The sequence below is a fragment of the Pelodiscus sinensis genome, chromosome 4 (genome assembly GCF_052426305.1).
Source record: "Pelodiscus sinensis isolate ZL-2025 chromosome 4, ASM5242630v1, whole genome shotgun sequence".
In the NCBI taxonomy this organism is placed as follows: Eukaryota; Metazoa; Chordata; order Testudines; family Trionychidae; genus Pelodiscus; species Pelodiscus sinensis.
Window position 1 is genome coordinate 44600260 of NC_143055.1, and position 22239 is coordinate 44622498.

At 43.7% G+C, this 22239-nt stretch overlaps 1 protein-coding gene across 10 annotated transcripts in view; it reads right to left on the reverse strand.

Annotated features, from left to right (window-relative positions):
- Positions 1 to 22239, reverse strand: part of APBB2 (amyloid beta precursor protein binding family B member 2) — a 311717-nt gene that overhangs the window by 176063 nt on the left and 113415 nt on the right. Inside the window, exons 1-3 of one of the 10 annotated variants that reach the window (XM_075930530.2) lie at positions 10930 to 10947; positions 10439 to 10496; positions 4297 to 4365 (exon numbers count right to left, since the gene is read on the reverse strand). The exons of 8 other annotated variants lie outside the window; for them this stretch is intronic. In XM_075930530.2, coding sequence (XP_075786645.2) covers positions 4297 to 4315 — 19 coding nt within the window. In that variant the 5' untranslated portion in view covers positions 4316 to 4365; positions 10439 to 10496; positions 10930 to 10947. Of the gene's footprint in view, positions 1 to 4296; positions 4366 to 10438; positions 10497 to 10929; positions 10948 to 22239 lie in introns of those variants that run through there. One more of the 10 variants, XM_075930529.2, reaches the window with a different exon arrangement.

The following is a 22239-nucleotide window of genomic DNA, read 5'->3' on the forward strand; positions in this document are numbered from 1 at the left end:
GAGGGTGTGCAGTCCCTAATGGATGAAGGAGGTAACCTAGTGACAGAGGATGTGGGGAAAGCTGAAGTACTCAATGCTTTCTTTGCCTCTGTATTCACGGACAAGGTCGGCTCCTGGACTTCTGTGCTAAGCGACGCAAGATGGGAAGAAGATGGACAGCCCTTGGTGGGTAAAGAACAGGTTAGGAACTATTTAGAAAAACTAAACGTACACAAATCCATGGGTCCAGACTTAATGCACCCAAGGGTACTGAAGGAGTTGGCAAATGTCATTGAGGAGCCTTTGGCCATTATCTTTGAAAAGTCGTGGAGATCGGGCGAAATCCCGGATGATTGGAAAAAGGCAAATGTAGTGCCCATCTTCAAAAAAGGGAAGAAGGACGATCCAGGGAACTATAGGCCGGTCAGTCTTACCTCGGTTCCTGGAAAAATCATGGAAGGGATCATAAAGGAATCCATTTTGAGACACTTGAATGAGAGGAAAGTGATCAGGAATAGTCAGCATGGATTCACAAAGGGCAAGTCGTGCTTGACCAATCTGATTAGCTTCTATGATGAGGTAACTGGCTCAGTGGACATGGGAAAGTCAGTGGATGTTATATACCTTGACTTTAGCAAGGCTTTTGATACGGTCTCCCACAATATTCTTGCCAGCAAGTTAAGGGAATGCGGATTGGATAAATGGACGGTAAGATGGATAGAAAGATGGCTAGAAGGCCGGGCCCAGCGGGTAGTGATCAACGGTTCGATGTCAGGATGGAGGTCGGTTTCTAGTGGAGTGCCCCAAGGTTCGGTTCTAGGACCGGTTTTGTTCAATATCTTTATTAATGACCTGGATGAGGGGATAGATTGCACCCTCAGCAAGTTTGCAGATGACACTAAGCTAGGGGGAGAGGTAGATACGCTTAAGGGCAGAGATAGGGTCCAGAGTGACTTGGACAAATTGGAGGATTGGGCCACTAGAAATCTCATGAGATTCAACAAAGACAAGTGTAGAGTCCTGCACTTGGGACGGAAGAATCCCAAGCATAGTTACAGGCTGGGGACCAACCAGTTAAGTAGTAGTTCTGCAGAAAAGGACCTGGGGGTTACAGTGGATGAGAAGCTAGATATGAGTCAACAGTGTGCTCTTGTAGCCAAGAAGGCTAATGGCATATTAGGATGCATTAAGAGGAGCATTGCCAGCAGATCCAGAGATGTCATTATTCCCCTTTATTCGGCTTTGGTGAGGCCACATCTGGAGTACTGTGTCCAGTTCTGGGCCCCCCACTACAAAAAGGATGCGGACGCATTGGAGAGGGTCCAGCGGAGGGCAACCAAAATGATTAGGGGGCTGGAGCATATGACCTACGAGGAGAGGCTGAGGGACTTGGGTCTGTTTAGTCTGCAGAAGCGAAGAGTGAGGGGGGACTTGATAGCAGCCTTCAACTTCCTGAAGGGAGGTTCCAAAGAGGATGGAGAGAGGCTGTTCTCAGTAGTGACAGATGGCAGAACAAGGAGCAATGGTCTCAAGTTGTGGTGGGAGAGGTCCAGATTGGATATTAGGAAAAACTATTTTACTAGGAGGGTAGTGAAGCATTGGAATGGGTTACCTAGGGAAGTAGTGGAGTCTCCATCCCTAGAGGTGTTTAAGTCTCGGCTTGACAAAGCCCTGGCCGGGTTGATTTAGATGGGATTGGTCCTGCCTAGAGCGGAGGGCTGGACTTGACGACCTTCTGAGGTCTCTTCCAGTTCTGATTCTATGATAAGGGGATGGTTGGATGAAATAACATGATCTTGGTAACTAATTGACCATTCATTTCCAGTTGGAAATAGGTCAATGGAGGGATGATAGGAGTTGCTATAGGGAACTTTCTGGGTGTCTGGCTGGTGAGTCTTGCCCACATGCTCAGGGTTTAGCTGATCGCCATATTTGGGGTCAGGAAGGAATTTTCCTCCAGGGTAGATTGGCAGAGGCCCTGGAGGTTTTTCGCCTTCCTCTGTAGCATTGGGCACAGATCACAGCTGAAGGACTCTCTGCATGTTGGGGCCTTCAAAGTATTGGAAGGCTTCAATATCTGAGACATAGGTGAGAGGATTATTCTAAGAGGGGTGGGCGAGATTCTGTGGCCTGCATGGTGCAGGGGGTCAGACTAGATGATCATAATGGTCCCTTCTGACCTTAAAGTCTATGAGTCTATGAGTCTATGAGCTTAGGTTTTAAAAGGCTGAACTTGAAGTTACTGTACACCTCACTGTTGTTTATGAGTGGTATACATTAACTTACATGAACAACTCCTAATCTTCATAAGCTAAAGAGTGCACCTATTTAGATGAGACAGAGGGGTAAGGACAGTATGTCCTCTCATGAAGCATATTTCTTCCATTGATTCTGCCCTCATACTCTTCTACACATTCATTTACAAAATGCTGTTTCTACACTACCACTTATCTCCAGAGTGCCTATGATTTGTGTTCCACTCTTTTGTTCTACCTGAAACTGAAGTATTAAGCTGAGCCGGGAGTAGCATCAGATAGAAACAGATGAGTTGGGAATTAGTATTAAGGGTTGCGGGAAGGATTGGACAGGAGTATGCATCAGGGAGAGGAGAACCAGAAATAGAAAGAAGACAGCAAAGGAGGAGAAGGAACCAAATGGTTAGACAGGAAGAAATTAGGGAGAAAAGGAGCTGGAGCCAGATCAATAGCTGACAAAGTGAGAGCATACAAAAAGGTGAAGTGAAGATGAGAAATAATGGGGGCCAACAACAAAATAGGGGATATATGTGGAGAAAATCCATACAGTCGTGAAGAGCACTTCCTATCCATCAAGGATGGAAGACACTGCCTGAGAAAGAATTACTGCAAGAACTGGAGAATATGAGCGCTTAGGAAGGGCTTAAATTACTCAAAGAAAGGTGGGAGTGAGAAGAGAAAGAGAACATAAAGGCAAAGAGTAAGAAGGAAAAGATAACACTTTACTTTAGGCACTAAGATGTTTTCATTCAGCTTTTGCAGAGGAAGCATATCATAATTTGCTATTCAGAACTCCACCAAATTAGATTTCTTTTGGCATCTCTTCATTCACCTCCTTTAATTCAGATTCAGGTGCAACCATTTTCACTTGATTAAATATCATAGTTAAGGTTTTCTTATCAATTCCCCAGAGGTCCAAGCCAGTTCCAAGCCATCTTTCCCCCTCCATATTACCCTTTTGATTTGGGAGTGCTTTCCGCTCGCTTCACTCAGATGTATAAGTGATGACACAAGAGGCAAAGCAAGGGAGGTGCTGACCCCAACTCTATTTCACATTTTCCAGTACACCATACAGCACTGCCTTTACATGAATACACTTCACCTTTCTGCCTGCCAACCTTTGATCATCCAGTTCCACTATAGCCCTTTGGTGTCAGGGCAAGCAAACCTGGACACTATATTCAAGGTGTGGGTGTACTATGGATTTATGTAAAGGCATTATGCTTTATATTATTTTCTATTCCTTTCCTAATAGTGCCTAATATTCTGTTAGCATTTTTGACCACTGCTGCTCAAATATTTCAGAGAATTGTCCATAGTAACTAAAAAAAAAATATTTTTCTTGAGTGGTAACAGCCAATTATTATCTTTTTCCAGTGTGCATTATTTTGCACTTACCAATGTTGAATTTGATACCCCCCTATAATTCTCTGCAATCAGCTTTGAGCTTAACTATATTACAAAATATTATATCACCTGAAAACCTTGTCTTTTCATTGTTCACACCTTTTTCCAGATCATTAATGAACATGTTGAACAGCCCAGATTCTTGGTAACCCCATTGTTCACCTCTCTCAATTCTGAAAACTGACTATTTATTCCTACACTATTTCCTATTTTTAGCCAAATACTGATCCATGATTGGGCCAGAATTATTTCACATTTGTACAGTGCCAGACATAATGAGTTCACATTGTGAGTGGGACACTACTATAATACAATTAACTAAGCAGCCCTATTCAATATTTTTCAAAAGCCAGGACATAAACCTCATAAAGTGAAGGACTTTTATTTTTGGCTATAAGCACAACAAAATTAGTATATAAACAGAACATAAATATTTTAAATAAAACATATTTGTGACTACTTTATTCTGCTTTTAAAAACCTCTCCTAAAGCAAGAATTTACTTAAGAATGGGATCAGTTGGGGGGGGGGGTGTGAAAGGGAACATGTTTGCTTATTTCACTCTAGAATGCAAAATTAAAACCAATATGGGCCTGATAAGAAGAGAAAGATTTTAAAAGATTCTGTTTATGGAAATATGTGAAAGGGCATCTGACCTTGAAGTACTTCTGACATGGATCACGGGGCTTCAGCAATGGATCAGGAAAAGGATTATAATTTGAAATCTGAAAAGAGGGATCATTTAAGAAATTAAAAACAAAGGAAAACACAAAAGAAAAACACCACATTATAAAATTTCCTAAAGAGCTGTTAAGCATGATAATAAAACATCGCAACACAATGCTGCTGAGTTTTCATAAATCTTGACAGCTGCTGAATGTTTCAGTAGAGGGACTGGTTATTTTGTAAAACTAATTAAAACAAGTACTTAAAAAACCCTACTGACAGCATATTTTTTATTCCCAATCCACACTTTAATAAGGAAAAAAGCAAAATGTCAACAATATTTTCCATTTTTAGAGCAACATACTGGGGTAAGCATTTCCTCATATCTACTATATATTTGAGAGAATTTGTCTGTCTGTGTGTCTGTCCATCTGTTTAAGAACTCATAAACATTAAGAGCTAGAACCACCAAATTCGGTATACAGCTTAATATTATCATAACTCAAAGCAAGGTTAGGGTTTGGTCGTGCCAGGAAAACCGAATGGGACTGTTCCTTATAAAATCATACAGAAAAGAGACAATTACCAGACAAGTAAAAGGGTGAGGGTGCACCCCCCCCCCCTCTGGGAATGCCCCAGTACAGAGTCTCCCGTTCTCAGGTACCATTTAGGGAAGGTGAGGTAGCTGAACTCCTCTTCCCCTGGATTTGTACAGGAACATTGCGGGATTCTTCCCTTTCATCAGGGAGCGAGGGAAAATGCACAATTTACTGCATTCCTCATTCTGGCTGGGGACACACAGGGGGCGCATAAGCCTGGAACTGCCCCAACCAGGGAACATGTACCCTGCACCGGCAGTGCCCACTGGAGATCCAGTGGCCACTGAGAAGCGCTTTTCACCTGAGCCCAAGCTTCTGCGGTGAGCGAGGGCTGGGGGTAGTCCCTCTCCTGGGGCAGCCTGCTGACTGAACCCCTCCTCCCCAGCACCACCCCAGAGCAATGATTTAAATGAAATGTGTACATTTTCATTTTAGTTTCCAAAAAAAAAAAAAAAACACCTTAATTGAGTTAAGGACCTGAGCAATGCTGGGTAAACCTTCTAGTTACAAAATACAGGTTTGCTCCTATAGTCCTGACTCATTCATTTAAGTGACACTTATCCAGAAGAACTGTCATACAGACTTTCATAGAACTAACATGCATGAGAATACTCATTTGAGACAGTAAGCAGAACAGGGCTCAGCCTTTGACACTGGGACAGTAAGGAATGGCTCGATGAACAGCTCCAACACTAGAGAACAATCACGCAGGCCAAGAATCTATTTTCTCAATGGCAGTTTCTTGGTAGGTAGTGAGTTTCTCTTTAAATATAAGGGTTAACTGCAAAATTAATTTTGGGAAGAGAGTTAAAATAATTTATGAACAGCGTAGATAAGTACACTGGAAACATATGCATCCACGGGAACTTGGTAATTAGAATTGAAAAGTTATGCAGAATCCCAGGTTACAAGTTCTAAATTTGGTTTGAGACCCCAAAACTGTTGGTTAAAGGCTGTTTTCCGAAGAGCTATCTAGTGAATTATATATATATATATATATATATATATATATATATATATATATATATATATATATATATATATATATATATATATAGGCTCAAACCTGGATTAGTTTATCTCAGATGCTGTGTAACTTCAGTCAAAACCAAAAGCCTGAACAGCTTCATAAAAAGGATGGATGCTTTTTTGTATACAACACTACTAAACTAAATGCTAAAAATAATTCTCTAAATTTACTAATAATTTATAATTAAATTAAAAGCTTGTTTCTGTACAAAACTTAAAATTTACTGTAACATTTTAAGTCACAAAATTTAATGGTAAAAAGTCAACACTCTGAAAGAAAGGTTCTGATGCCAATCTTAATTCTATGTCTCCCTATACCACACTCACCATCAACATGTAAAACTTCAAATTCTGGTCTCAGCTATGCTGGAGCAAATCCAGACTTATGCTGGCACAACTAAGATCAGAATCAGGCTAACATGCTGGAAAATGTTGTCATTGTTATGTCATCAACCACTACTGTGCCATCTTCAGCATACGTGTTACGAGCACGACCTTTTGGGAGGTGGGTGACCCATGCTGAGCCTCTCTCTTTGGGAAGGGAACCAGATCCTGAAAAAGCTAGCAAAGTTTGTGGGAACTGTTGTGGAGAATCAGAGGTGCTGGTGTTGCAGTTACAGCAAAAGGCTGTCTGACTGAATGAAAGGAGAAAGTCTTGTGAAAGTGACAAGGAAAGTTATACTAGACTGAGAGTAGCAGTAATGGCTGAACATGGAAGTTAAAAAGAAGAAACTGCTGATAAAAAAGCAGTAATACAGCAGAACTAGGGATGTGAATGATCAGTCAACTTGCATTTCTCCCCACCACTTGCTGCCTTTGTATTAGAGGCAGCAAGGGGAAGGGGAAGCAGGAGTCAGTGCTGGAGGATGACGGCTTAAAAGCCAGTTCCCCACAGCACCGGATCCACCTGCCACCCCCCGCCATGCTGCTGCCTTTATCAGAGGCAGTAGCGCAGGGAGGAGGGGGGCCAGGGGAAGCTACCTTGCGGCAGCCTTTCCCACTTCCTCCCCCGCCCCCAGCAACCTCTGTCCGTGGGGAGCTCAGACCCCCCATGGACAGGGCTGCTACCATTCTGTGCTGCTGCGTCTGTATCAGAGGCAGCAGCATGGGGCAGCAGGCAGCCAGTCTGCGAAGGGAGCTAGTTTTTAAACTGGCTCCCCTTGCAGACCGGCTCCCGCCAAGCACCCTGCGTTGCTGTCTCTGATACAGAGGAAACAGTATGGGGTAGCAGGGAGCGCCTGGGAGTTGGGCCAGATTGTACTGGCTGCTGGCCCTGGTCCCGGTCCCAGAAGCTATAGAATAGTCGACTAACCGCTAAAAATTCATGCAGTTAGTTGACTATTCTATTACCTGCTATTTAACATCCCTAAGCAGAACCAGAAGAAAAGATACTGAAGGAAAAACTCTGAGCAGGAAAGGCGCTGGTTAGGAAACTCAGGGTGCAGGAAAGGAATAGGGTTGCAAGCAACTTACCTTGAGTGCCTCTCCCTTATCAGATGCCTAGTATGCAACAGTTATGGTACTCTTCTGCTTCCCACTCTGGTTCCGAGGGCCCCACTACACAATCCACTTCAACCCTTAAACCAACTTCCCTATTGAGCATTGTCCTGGTTCCATTTTCCTATTTGACGTAAGTATCACTGCCGAGCTCCCACTCCCACCACTAAGCTTCCTCCTCTGGCTCTTGTCCAGTTGTGAAGACAGCCCAGACAGTCTCCTCTGACACAGAACTACATTTGTAATTTAGAGCTAAATATAAAGCCGAGCCCCTAGACAGCAATACTATCTGTTTTACAGTGATGTTCTTATAAGTCTTGTTATTCTGATCTGTTTATATATGCTGTTAATCATAGAATACTAGGACTGGAAGGGACCTCGAGAGGTCATCGACTCCAGTCCCCTGCCCTCATTGCAGGACCCAGTACTGTCTAGACCATCCTTGATAGACATTTATCTAACCTACTCTTAAATATCTCCACAGATGGAGATTCCACAACGATCCTAGGGAATTTATTCCAGTGTTTAACCACCCTGACAGTTAGGAACTTTTTCCTAATGTCCAACCTAAACCTCCCTTGCTGCAGTTTGCTTCTTGTTCTATCCTCAGAGGCCAGGAAGAACAATTTTTCTCCTTCCTCCTTGTGACACCCTTTTAGATACCTGAAAACCGCTATCAATCTTCTCTTTTCCAAATCAAACAAGACTAATTCTATCAGCCTTCCTTCATAGGTTATATTCTCTAGACCTTTAATCATTCTTGTTGCTCTTCTCTGGACCCTCTCCAATTTTTCCACATCTTTCCTAAAATGTGGAGTGCAGACCTGGACACAATACTCCAACTGAGGCCTAACCAGAGCAGAAGAGAGCAGAAGAATGACTTCTCATGTCCTGCTCACAACACACCTGTTAATGCATCCCAGAATCATGTTTGCTTTTTTTGTTAGCGTCACACTGTTGAGTCATATTCAGCTTGTGGTCCACTATAACACCTAGATCCCTTTCTGCCATACTCCTTCCTAGATAGTCGCTTCCCATTCTGTATGTGTGAAACGGATTGTTCCTTCCTAAGTGGAGCACTTTGCATTTGTCCTTATTAAACTTCATCCTGTTTACCTCAGACCATTTCTCCAATTTGTCCAGATCATTTTGAATTATGACCCTGTCCACCAAATCAGTTGAAACCCCTCCCAGCTTGCATCATCTGCAAACTTAATAAGCGTACTCTCTATGGCGATATTTAAAATCCTATCATGGGTTTAAGCATTCAAGTATAGTTCATCATTTTATCAGTACTTTTGAGCTTTCCCACCCCACTTCCTAGCCAGCAGAAATGTAGAGACAAGTCAATCAAATTCTAACTTTTAAAGATAAAAGCAAATAGTAGGTCTAACTCCTGTTCCTTGCATTATTATTTTTATAAAATATATAGGAATTTAATATTTAATACAGATAAGCACATACACTTATACTTGACCACTAATTTGAGACAGATTATCTTGCATTTTAATTTAATAAAATTGTATTGTCATCACATACAACAGGATTTTTCTCAAACCCGGTGATCACATAAAAAATAAATATAAGCCTCTTCCATTTACACAAAGTGCAAAATAATATACTGTAAGGAGCTACCTTTCACTGAACAGCAGCATGGACAGGATGACCTAGCACTCTTTTAATTTTCTTTTTTTGTGATTAGATTTTTTCCTTTGCAAAATGAAACTGTCTGGCAGACAATAACCTGAATTAACATCATATAAAGACAGAGTGTGTACCATATCTTGGCTCCTTGCAAGCAAGAATCAGACTTTCTGCCACCAGATCTGTACTTTTCCAGAAACATTTGTCTAGTTAACTTTTTCTTTCAAAGTAGCTTATCTTTTTGAGTCATATGTAAAGACAAGCACATCTAAGGCTTAAAAATTTATTTTTTAATTTTTCTACATCTCTGCATAGATGAATGAATTCTGATATCAAAATCTAATTCATCTTCCCCCTCAGAAAAAAAAACCTCCCTTCAAACACACACACATTTCTATATGATAAAAATAGTATGGATTTCATTCTCTCTGTATCTCTCATAAAAATTGACAAACAAAATTTGAAATGTTAAAACTGAATTCCTCCAACTGATTGACCAAGCAGCCAGATGGATTTGCTTTTCCAAAGTTTGCAAGGGTTTTTTCTCTCCCATAATCAACCAATATTTAGCTCTCTCTCTCATTGTTAAAGTGTCATATAAACCTCTTTCGGATTACTAAAAACAAAATATGCCCAATCAAATGAATGGCAAGCAAGACAGCCTTTGTTTTCTTAATTCTGTGCCATGCTTCTAATAGGGCAAACAAAGAAATAAACTGCTTCATAAAGCAGACAGACTTTCCTGATTCTTAACAAGAAAATACAAAGAAACAATGGTACAAGCTCTGGATAAATTTGCCAGGCAAAATAATTTAATCTGAATCAGACTGTACTACTTCAAACTAGAATTGTTTCAGCTTCCACATAAATCTGACATAGGCCATTTGACAATTTTTAGGCTATGTCTACTAGTGATATTAAAAGGCAGTTAACATAGATTTTTAATGGTTAAACTGTTATCTTCGTAGCTGCAAGGTTACATGCTGCAGCTCCCTGGGGGTGGGGCTGGCAGCCATGTAAATTTTACAATACAGAGCTTGCAGTAGGTTAAGCCGGTACACTCTGGTTAAGCCGGTACACAACTATTAAGCCAGCTCCCAGCATGCACCAGCTCCCACCTGTTGCCCTGTCCCCCGGTGAGCCAGCTGCCGCTTCTGATACCAAGCCAGCAGCACAGGATGGCAGCTGGCTCCCTGCAAGCAGGACTGGAAGCCTGGCATGTAACCATTATGGTAACCGACAAACTCATGCTTATTGGTTAACCATTTAAATGCTTACACTGTTACATCTCTAATGTCTATATTGGAAATGTTTAGCAACAAATGTACTGTTGACATACAAGTCATCAAAACTGAAAACTCACCAAACCTGGTTTTCTGCCCAGTATTGATATTTCATGCCCACATTATTATCTTCCCTGTCTACAAAAAGAGCAAAGCAAAGTGGGTAAGCATCCCAAGATGGCTGGCATCACCATCGATCAGTAAGTATGTGGGAATGAGCAACGTAGCTCTACACATCGAGACAGAGCTCCGCTCGGACCCCTGGGTCCTGCACTTCCCAGTGGATTTTTGGTATGCCTCAAGACCCTCCCACTGCTTCTTGCTTTTCTCAGAGGCAAGAGTTCTCCACTTAATGAGCCATTTTCATTACAGGCAAGTCACTAATTTGAAGGGGGAAAGCCTTCCTTGAAGTCCCTTTTTCCCTAGTGCCAGCCCACCAGGTGTGGGGAGGGTTGGGGGGAACCCAATCCTACACTTACTACAGGTTCTGGCCCAGAGCCCTCGGTAGAGGCCACTAGTGGGTCTCCTGCCCTTGTCCTCACAGAACAAAGCCTCTCTCAGGGCCACTTACCCTACCACTCCCACAGTAGCTTCTCCCTGGCTCACTAGGTGAGAACTTCTCCCAGATGTAGCCTTCAGTTCTACTCCTCCTTGTACTTCTTCCCCTCCCATCTGTCCCTCCTCTCCCTCCCATGCCTTACCTGAGGGGAAACCTTTTATAATGGACCAGCAGGTGCTAACTGGCTGCAGGTGTCCCATTAGCTTGCTGCAGGACCAATCTCAATGAGTCCCAGGTGCCTGCCTGTCTTCACTCCTGGGCAGCAGCCTCTGGCTGCCTATGCAGGGAACAGGAACCTGCTCACTCAACTGTGTGTATACCTGCCCCCCATCAAACTCCTGCAGCCTGCTGTCTTTGATCTGTCACAGCATTTTATGAACATGAAAAACGTCCCATCGGCCACCTCTGTTTGGACATAACACAGATCCAGGCTCACAGAAGTACAGCTTCTGGTTGCCTCACTCCGCCGCCACACTCCTACCCCATCGGCTCCATTAGCATCTTCCTGCATTGCTGCCCCCCCCCCCCACTCACTTGCTTCAGTACACAGCAACTTACTGCCCTGTGCCACTGCAGCCCCCTGCAGCCTCGGCTGCACTAGAGCATCTTACTACCCTGCATGATCGCCACCCACACTGCCCCAAACCCCGCCTGCACAGCAACTTCCCTCCCCTTGCTTTGTGACCCTGCATCTTGTCCTTTGCTTCATGCTCCACTTACAGTTGCTGAGAGCCTTTACAGACATCAGGACTTGAGAAAAATTCCTCACCACCTCACACACAGGTTGTCACAGGACTGTCCCTCACCTCCTGGTCTGCTTCCATCTCTTCATCAATAACTCCTGTCTTTTCTGACTCTAGGATGTGAGAAGTATCCACATTCTCTTTGGGTGGGATGTAAGTTCCCCACCCAGGATCACATCCAGTTCTTTATAAAAACATCATGTTATGGGTGCCACACCTTACTGGTTGTTTGCCTCCTTTGCCTTCTGGTACAGCCGGAATTTGTCGATCTTTGCTCTGCATTGTAGGCTGCCTCACTCATACCCCTTCTCACACAGGGTTTGAGAAATGTGACCGTATTTGTCCCAGTTCCTACGGGGTTACTCACAGTTGTCAATGCACCAATTTCACCCCACACGCTGATAAGATTCAAAAGCTCTGGGGTGCCTCAAGCCGGAGAGCATCCTGAGTGACAGGCATCCCTGTTTCCCTGAGGAGATACCACAAGGACCACTATACAATACGCCAGACACCAGGAAATGGATTTTCAAGTACTCAGGGTTTGCAAGTAGGAGAGATGGATCGGTTTAGCTATTTAAATGGCTGCAGAGCAGTGAAGTTCAAAGCGCTGGCCAGACTGGCTAATCAGGCATTAGGGGGAAACATGTTGGAGTTCAATATACAGGCAGTCCCCGGGTTACATGGATCCCACTTACATCAGATCCCTACTTACAAACGGGGTGAGGCAACCCCGCACTAGCTGCTTCCCCCCAGCAGACCAGGGAGACGCGGAGCGGCTTTTCTCAGCAGACACCTCAGCTTGAGAATAAAGGACTGAGGGAAGTGAGGTGTGGGAGAATAAAACTGACCTCTGGAGAAATGTTTGGCCAGAATTTCCCCTACAATATGTACCAGTTCCGACTTACATACAAATTCAACTTAAGAACAAACCTACAGTCCCTATCTTGTACGTAACCCGGGGACTGCCTGTACTTGACAAAAAACCTGTTCAAGTACATGATTGATTGCATGTTTGTCAACAATAAAGTGAGGGGAAGAGACAAAAGTCCCTTGCAGACGTAGAAGGTTTCTGTCACCAAAACTAGGCATTTGTCATGACTTTTGTAACTTGCAACATGAACGCTCTTCAGGCTTTAACCCAAAAAGAGTTTTTTGGTGACAAAACTTGCCAGTGTAGACAAGGCCAAAGGAGAGCTGTTCCAAGGATGGTTACTTCGTGAGCAGAGTGAAAGAAACTGGCAAGATCTATTATCAATGTACAGCTTTCCAAATGTTATTAATGGCACCAAGTAAATATTAAGCTCTTTAAAAAGCCTTTTGATCAGGACATGAAGGTGAATAAAACACCATGCCTGCAGGATGGTTTACCCTCATGCACCAGTTTTAGTAACTAAACATAATTAACTGATTATCCAATTACCGTTCAATAAATAAATTGAGCCCAAAGAGAGTGTTGGAGTGAAGCCAAGAAACAGCAAAGAGAAGAAACAACATCCTTAGTGTAGATCCACACCCATTCAGCCCAGTCACTGACTCACATTTGCAGTACACAAAAGCTTCTTTGTACCTGAAAAGCTTAGGAACAGTGGTACATATTTTTTGAGTGCCATCTACTGGCACGTTAACTAATATACATATATACAGACCTCTCTTTTATCGACCAAACTCATAAACAACCAAAACCCTAAGGGCCCGCCAATAATAAATCACTGTCCACCAGTTTATTGTTGGCCACAGTTTATTTCCTATCAAGGTTATTCAGAAAGGATTTTACAGCAGAATTACCCAGACTGAAGCTAGTAGTTTTGAACCAGATATAACTGGGGCAGTAGTGTGTGTGTTTGGAAGAGCCAACTACACTTGAAACAATGCTGCAGGAACAATACTTGTTTATTGGTAGCCAGGGCAATCACATGATTTAGTCAGGGTACAACAAAAGAATGTTATCCTTTGAATGCAGTGTTGTTGTTGTCACCCTGTGCATTCTGATAAGTTCATTTGCACATCACCAAAGCCAGATTCACTGAAACTCACTTTGCCCGATCCTTTAAACATTTAACTATTCGCTATGTTTTCTGTTTTAGGAATAGAATACTCTTCTACTAATGTATTTACTAATGGACATCATACATCCAGGCCCCAGCAAAAATATTATATAAACAAATTCAGAGGAGTGGCTAACAGCTACTGGTTTATACTGTAGCGTGGTTTATACTGGCACTTTACAGAGCTGTAACCTGTTGTACACGCGCGCACGCACGTGTGTGTATGTGTGTATTTTTTCACACCTTTGAGACAGAAAGCAACAGCACAGTAAAGTGCCAGTGTAGACTTATCCTATGTGATATAAGTTCATCTCATTTTTCTAGAGAGAATCATTGATTTTGCAGAGCAGTATAATCCAGATTGGTAAAATTCAAGCATATGTGGTACAGAATAACGATGTTAAAAGAGCAGGTTATTTGGCTAATCATGTAGTCGATACAATTTTTATCGAAAATAAGGAGAGGCTCTTACTACATTTGAAATGCAGAGGCATAGCAGTCCTGGACCAGCGCGAGCCAAGACTGCTCAGTCCCGGCTCATACTGGGCTCAGCAGTCCCTGTTCATGGCCAACCCCAGCCACCGCAAACAGGAGCTGCTGCCAGAGCAGCCTCACCTATCCCCAGCTGCTGCCTCTGATAGTGGCGGGGAGGGAGGAGGGAAAGGCCCCTCAAAGATGGTGCTGGTGGTAACCAGCTTTTAAGCCAGCTCCTCCCAGCACCAGTTCCTGCTTCCCCTATCAGGTAGTTGAGTGGAGTACTCCACTACTCACGTACATCCCTACTATAGAAACAAGCCTTCTTCATGCTCCCAAACAGAAATTATGTTACTTAATGTTTATTTAAATAATCTGTTAATTTGTCTTAAATTAGTATAGTGTTTCTAACCAATTCTAAAGTAATTTTTCCTTTCCTCCCTGGCTCATAAAGGAGGGTTGGGTTAAAAACAGGAACTGCTTGAAAATAGAAGGAGGGTTCATATCTTTAACATAAAACGATGATCAATTATTATAGCACTACTTTGTAATCAGAGATTAATAACAAAAGAAAAGAAAAGCCATCTGTGATGGGCCAGCGGCGGCCCGCACTAGAACGGGGCGGGCAACAGCCCCGCCGCCAACCGAAACCCCAGGAGGGACGGCTGTGCCGGTGCACCGGCAGGGAAACACGCCCGCCGCTCGCGGCGGGGAGCAAAGCCCGGCGGCCAGTGCAGGCAGCCAGGGCCGGCGGAGCGAGCCGGATGGGCGCGGCCCCAGCAGGGCGCACCGAGAGTCGACCCCGCCTCCTTCGTGCTGGCGCGGGGACGTCCACACCACCGAGGGCGGAAGCGGGGCATTCAAAAGGAGGCCGCGGACCCAGCATCGGGGAGGGACGCCGCGGAGACGATCCCTCCCGCCGCGGTGGAGCCGGACGAGCGGGACAGTGGGGGAGCACCCGACCCAAGGACCCAGCGCCGCGGGCGAAGAGGTGAGGCCAGGCGATTCGGGGGTCAGGGACGACCCTACGGGGGCGGCTAGGAAGCAGCCCGGGACAGGGACCTTTTGGCACCCGTGGGCTGACGCGCTATGGGTTGGAATCCCGTCAGCCGGGTGAGGGAGTGGTAACCTCCAAGCCCTTAGGGTCCCAGGTTGGGACCCGATGGAGAGGGAGGGCCCGGGTCCTCCTAGCCCCTGCCCGCAATGCTGCGCACAGTCCCCCGCGGGGGGGAGACCAGGGACGAGGACCCGGAGTAGGAAGTGACCCCTGGGAGGCGGGACCGGCACCTCCTGGACCGAAGGGGTGGATTAGGGCTCTCTGGGCCGTAACCCTCGGGGAGGGGGCACGAGCTCGTGCCCACGGCCTTGGAAGTACACGAGAGACCAGTAAGACGGTGAGGCTCGCTGGGCTGTGACCTTCGGGGAGGGGCATAGGCTCGCGCCCATAACGGACCCCGTCACACCATCTAATTAAGAAAACTTGATGATTAGTAACCATCTCCAAGGAATATCTGCCTCCAAGTGTTTAGTATAGAAGCCACTAACACACACCTATAAAAAAAACAACGGTGCAGTGGTTAAAACAATAGTTTTAGGCTTCGGAGAATGAGGCTCAATTTGCTGCTCTGCTATAGACTTCCTGTGTGACTTTGAGCAAGTCCCTTAATATACATTAAAGACAGAGATATGTAATGGTAATCACATAAGTACCTTAAACAGGAAGAGGAGATAAGTTTTAATTAACCATCTCGCATTTCTTAGAAATTGGAGCAGATTTCCAGATTCTGAGATCCATTTTGCTGGGATTCTCTTATTCTCCCAATCCGTGAGCTGAAAAAAAGTTAGTCCACATCTCTCAACATCTCCCTTCCTAATTTTCTGTTCTCTGTTACTAAGTTTGGAGGAGGCATGATGGCAACAGCACGAAACAGGCTGAGCTCAAATTCTGTGGAGCAGTAGCAAGAGAAAAAAAATGCAATCCACGTCAATGTCACTCACATAGGTATGTCCTCTTAAATGCATTCTCTGTTTCCAGTAATTGAATAGGGTGTATTTCCGAACACCAGATCCTTTTTCAACAGGGAAACTCAAGTTAATCTCCACACTACTAGTCTGCAAAATGCAACTAAAATTAGAAATAACATTTCCTTATTAAAAAGAAAACAAGAACTACATCCAAGAGAGGTTACCTATAAATGACAAATTCCCTCCTCCTATAAAATCTTAATGATGCAAACCAAAAATATTCTGAGAATTTATCATTAGCTAAGTTATAAACTAATTGTTACTGTTTTGATTAAGCAAACTGAATACAAAACAATTATGAGTGCCAGACTAGGCTACATCAAACAGCAACTGCAGAAAGTTGATTGTTTATGCCTGTACCGGAATAAAATAAATTTTACTTTCAGCCGACAGCTACTAGGTTGGGGTGAGCAAATACTGGACCAAGGGCCAGATCCAATCCACCAGGGTTAGTCCCTGGCAGGTCCTCACCGCTATATTTACTTGCAGGTATAGGTGATCACCACACTCGTTGGCCGCAGACTGCCATTCCCAGAGGCCACGGATCACCATTCCTGGCCAATGGGAGCTTCAGGATTAGTCTACGCTGCTTTCTGACTTTCCTATTGGCCAGGAGCAGTGATCTGCAGCCAAACAAAGCTGCGATCAACTGTACCTGCAGAGACGCAGGTAAATATAGCAGCAGTGGCTCACCAGAGGCTAACCCTCACAAATTGCCACTATTTTATTGCCCACCCCGTATTACATCAAGCCTTCTGATTAATTTGGCTGTGTTGTGTTGGGAAACCTTATTTCTTATTTAATTCAGGGCATACTCACAAATGAAATCAAGATGCCAAGCTTGCCTTCCAGTCCTTATAAACGAAGCACTTCATAAGTAAGTGGAAGGAGAATATAACAAAGTAACTGAGCTTACTAGCATAGAGATATTGCTAAAGTTTGGCTAACTTACAACAAAAATGAAATGTGCCTATAAAAGATGTGAAAGAAGCAGAAAATGTAGCAGTGAACTCCAATAAAAACTCATGCAGCATATATACAAAGTTTTAAGTCATCAATGTCAGGTTGTTTTTACCATTTCCTTTTTGCAGTGCTATTTTTTCATAAAGCCATACATTTCAATAATAAATGACTAAGACCAACATAAAAGGGCAATGGCCATAGTATTCTTTATGAATTGCAACTTAGTTATATTTGTTACAGTCTATTTATGTAGACGGGTTCATTTAATGCAAGTTAAACCTCATGTCTGCAATTCTTTACATTCATTTAGGAAAACTTTTTTCTTGTCCAAAGAGGTGGCGGCTCTGACTTGTGTTACAGTAACAATGCACATTTCACGAAGAGTAACGGTAGTTCGAACTAGGAAGCCTAGTCCGAACTACCTAGTTCGTGCCCCATGTAGCCGCCCTGCACGGGGTTCGAACCAGCAGGGTTTTAAAAATGGCGGCTCCCCGCTTATGCAAATGAAGCCCGGGAAATTCAAATCCCGGGCTTCATTTGCAAGTGCGGTATGCCTACATTACCCCGCTAGTTCGAACTAGCGGGGTAGTGTAGACATACCCAAAGAGTTGTACAACAAGGTCAGTATCATTGTCTTTATTTTACTAATGGGAAAACAAAGAGATGACATGACTTGCCAAACATCACCCAGAAGGCCAGTAGTAGAACCAGAAATAGAACCCAAGTCTCCTGAGTTCCAGTCCAATGCTCTAGCCACTGGACCATACTACGCAAGTAATTTAGAAGCTTAAATACCATTGATTTTCAATACGAGTAAGGCTATGTCCACACTTTAAAGTAGCTGCTACTGCAAATGTAGCTCTTCAGTGCAGATCAGTGGTTTTCAACTTTTTTTCATTTCTGGACTTCTAAAACATTGCAAGTAGAGGTGTGGATCCTTTGGGAAATCTTTCACATAGTCTGCAGATCCCCAGGGGTCCACAGATCAATGGCTGAAATTCACTGATGTGAACATTAGTAATCCTACAGGAGGGATTCTCCCATTGACACATGCAATTCATCTCCCGGAGAGGTGGTAGCTAGGTTAATGGAAGAATTCTTCCATTGACCTAGCAATGTCTATACCAGAGGGTTAGATCTGTCAGGGGTGTGGATTCTTCACAGCCCTCAAAGGCATAGCAATACCGATATAAATTCCCAGCGTAGACCAGCCCGAGGATCATAAGCCACCGAAGCATTTTTTTAAAGTTTTACTCTGAGGCTGTTTGGATTGTCCAGAGCAGAGGCATCTCTCTGTATCTCAATATTTTTTTCTCCATCTGAGCAAACTGATATTTGCAACTTACCATAAACAAATTTGACAAATGTCTTCAATAGGAATGAATTATGCCAAAATTATAAGGCCTGAATTGCATTTAGGCCTCTTTATGCTTCTTTGATAGTGTAAGTGGATTTTAACGTAGGCATCAATTATATTTTGTCAGATTGGTGTAAAAGACCCTTAGTAAAAGTGAGAATTAAGCCCTTAGAATCAATATTGTTCTATTGAACCATCAGAAAAATAAATGAGTTGTTATGCTGTTTATAACAGGAGAAAGAGAGAGAGAAAATATCTCTAGGTTTGTCTGCACAGGAAATTTTACCAATATAAGCACTAGAACTATATGACTATACCTCCTTTATGTATACTCTTATTTAGTAATAAGAATGCCATTTTCCCTATTTAGATTGTGTTGCTTTGGAAGTGGTTTAAACTAAAATGAAAAAGCCACTTTGATTCCAGAGTAAGATTTTCCACACAGGAAAATGGCTGAGTTATACCAGGAAGTTATACCAATATAACCACAGCAGTACAATTATACAAGTAAAATTCTGCCTGTAAATTTCCCTATGTAGACCAAGCTCAAGAGGTCTAGAGAGAAAGGTTGTCAAACTTCTAAGCTGCTCTAAGCAGTCTCAGTTTTCACTGAAAGTAAAAGGCTGTAGCTGTTATGGCTGTGAAGGAAGCTTTTCACAATGTGTGCTAAAGTGCTTGTCTACACTTAAAATAGGCTGTGTTACTACAGCACTTCAGTGAAGACTCTACCTATGCCAACAGGAGGGGTTCTCCTGTCAGCATAGATGATAACCAACTTCACTGAGCAGCAGTAGGACGACAGTAGAATTCTCCCATCAACAAAACACTGTCTATCTGAGAGCTAGGGCAGTTTTACTGTATTGCTCTGGGGTATGGATTTTTCACACCCAATCAACACAGTTATATCAACCTAATTTCTGATACAACTCCTGGCCTATACTACAAACTTATGTCAGTATAACTATATCACTCAGGGATATAGAAAATCCCCATCTATAAGTGACCTAGTTATACCAACCTAACCCCCTATCTAGACAATAGGAGGGCTTCTCCCTTTGATCTAGATTTCATCTTTCAGGGAGGTGGAGTACTAAGGATGTGAAACTGCAGCTGTCTGGCTAATCATGTAGTTGATACCATTTGTATCAACTACATGATTAGTCGATAAAGGCCGCTCTTTACAGCTGCAGTGGGAGAAGCTCCTGGAGCCAGCTGGAGCCAGGACTGAGCAGCCCTGGCTTGCACCAGCTCTGGGAGCCACCCACACTGCAGCTATGCATTTGAAAATGCAGAGGCAAAGTGTCCCGGACCAGGGCGGGCCATGGCCAGGTGTTGCTCCAACAGCAGCCCATGGCCGCCGCGAATGGAGGCTGCCCTGGCAGCAGCCCATGTTCGCGGCTGCCGTGAACAGGGGCGGATGCCGGAACAGCCTTCCCTATCCTCCCTGCTGCCTCTGATAGAAAGGAAGGGAAGGTGGCACCAAAGAGACAGTGCTGTGGGGAACTGCCTTTTAAGCTGGCTCCCCACCAGCACTGGCTCCTGTCCTTCCCACCCTAACCCCCAGGCTACCTCTCATAAAGAGGCAGCAAGGGGAGGGGAAGCAAGTAGTCGAGTACTCCACTCGACTATCTGATAAGCTTATGCTTATAGGGTAGTAGAGTAGTCGACTACTTGCTGACATGCCTATGGAGTACCGATGCCAATGTGAGAAGTTCTCCTGTTGGCATAGGTAGCATCCTCACCAAGCACTATAGTGGTGTAGCTGCACTAACTGAAGCTGTGCCATATCAACACTATCAGCGTAGAGAAGTCTTAAGTGTAACTGATACAGCACTGTCTGCTTGAGTTTGTCAAGTCTGAAACAATAACTCTGAGATATCAGCTACCCCATTTCTTTTTATAGATACTAGCTTGATGCCAAGGATGACTAAATAACTTGTTTTCACACCTTTCCTTATACCCACTATTGCATATACCCCATTTCTTTAGAACTAACTTTTTACCTCCAGTGGTTAAATCAACCACGATAAAGAACACACCAACATGCCATCTGAAGATTCAAGTGAATTATCTACATCCCCCTCACACACCAGATCCTTGGGGGGCCCAAGCTAGTAGATTTTGTGTGCTCCAGCTCTGCACTGAGGTTGCAGGGGCTGGGGTGCCAGCATAGGCTCCTCAATGCTGGGGGGAGCCCTGTGCCTCTGGGGCTGAGGCAAACTGGGGGCTGCATCCAGCCCCTGAACCTGTGGTTCTCCACACCTGAACTATGTGAAAAGGCTACAAAACATCTCAGGACCGCACTAAAATGCAGAAAGCCTTATAAGCCAGTCACTTTCAAAGCCAGTTCTAGAAGTATTTCACGAAGCTGTCAAGAATGCTGGAGACCAGTGTTCCCTCTAAGCTGAGCGGCAGCACAGCTTCACAGGTGATTAATCAGCCTCACCCAGTCAGAGGCTCAAAGCTCCATGCATGGAGCTGACTGGGCGGGGCTATTTAATCACCTATGAAGCTGTGCTGCCCAGCAGCGTAGAGGGAAAGCTGCTAATGACACAACACATTAGAAGTTGTGTGAACAAACATCATTGTCCCATCATACTTTCTATTTACTCATGAGATATCACACACTACAAATTCTGGAAGCCAATATGAAATGCACTGTCACTTGTTAAACCTGAAGCTGGACACTGGTTCCAAACAAGACTGGCAAATGATCACTATGTTTCTGCAAGGTACTCAACTGAATGATTAGAAGCAAGTAGTGCAACAGCGAAAGACTAAGCGGCTGAAAAAATGAAGAACTCTATCATATGAAAAAAATTGCATACATGGCTGATGAACGCACCAATGCCCCAAAGTCACTGCATATTGCGTACTGGTTTCCACCGAACTGCCAATACAGAGGCAGCAGCATGGAGGAGGCAGGCAGGAGCCAGTGCTCACGGGGAGCCAGCAGCCTACCCCCCGTGCTGCTGCCTCTGATGCAGAGGCAGCAGTGCAAGGCGGGAGAGGCAACAGGAGCCAGTGCTCACAGGGAATCGGCTCCCGTGTCCCCCTCCCTCTCGTGTAAAGTGTAACTGCTGAAAATTTCAGCAGTTACAAGTAAACGCATTTTAACATCCCTAGCTATTACCCTTTTAAATTCCAAATAAATATGGATTAAATGAACATTTTAAAACCATTCTTGGAATCCAAACTTTGTCCAAATAAAATGAAACACATTTCAATGCACCTTTACATTAAATTTAAGAGATGCAAATGTTTGTGTATTTGTACTTCAAGAATCTGTATTGTCAGCATACTTGGATAATGCTACATTTATTATCATTACACTCTACAGAAGCTATATGTAATTTATATTACTTATAGGTATAAGATTCCTTTTATTCAAAACTTTTCACTAGTCTCCTCGGGCCCGGAACACTTGCTGGAGATTTCTCAGCATCTTGGGGTCTTTAAACCATCATTTGAGGACTTCAATATCTGAGATATAGGTGAGAGGATTATTTCAGGAGTGGGTGGGTAAAATTCTGTGGCCTGCATTGTGCAGGGGGTCAGATTAGACCCCTTCGGACCTTAAATGCTATGAGTCTATGAGATTATCAATACTATAGTTATTAAATCATTCAGCATATCATGTAAATGGATTAAAGATTATCTCGGCATATACAGAATAACAAAATTGAAGGTTTTCATATAGCACTAAAATTATCCC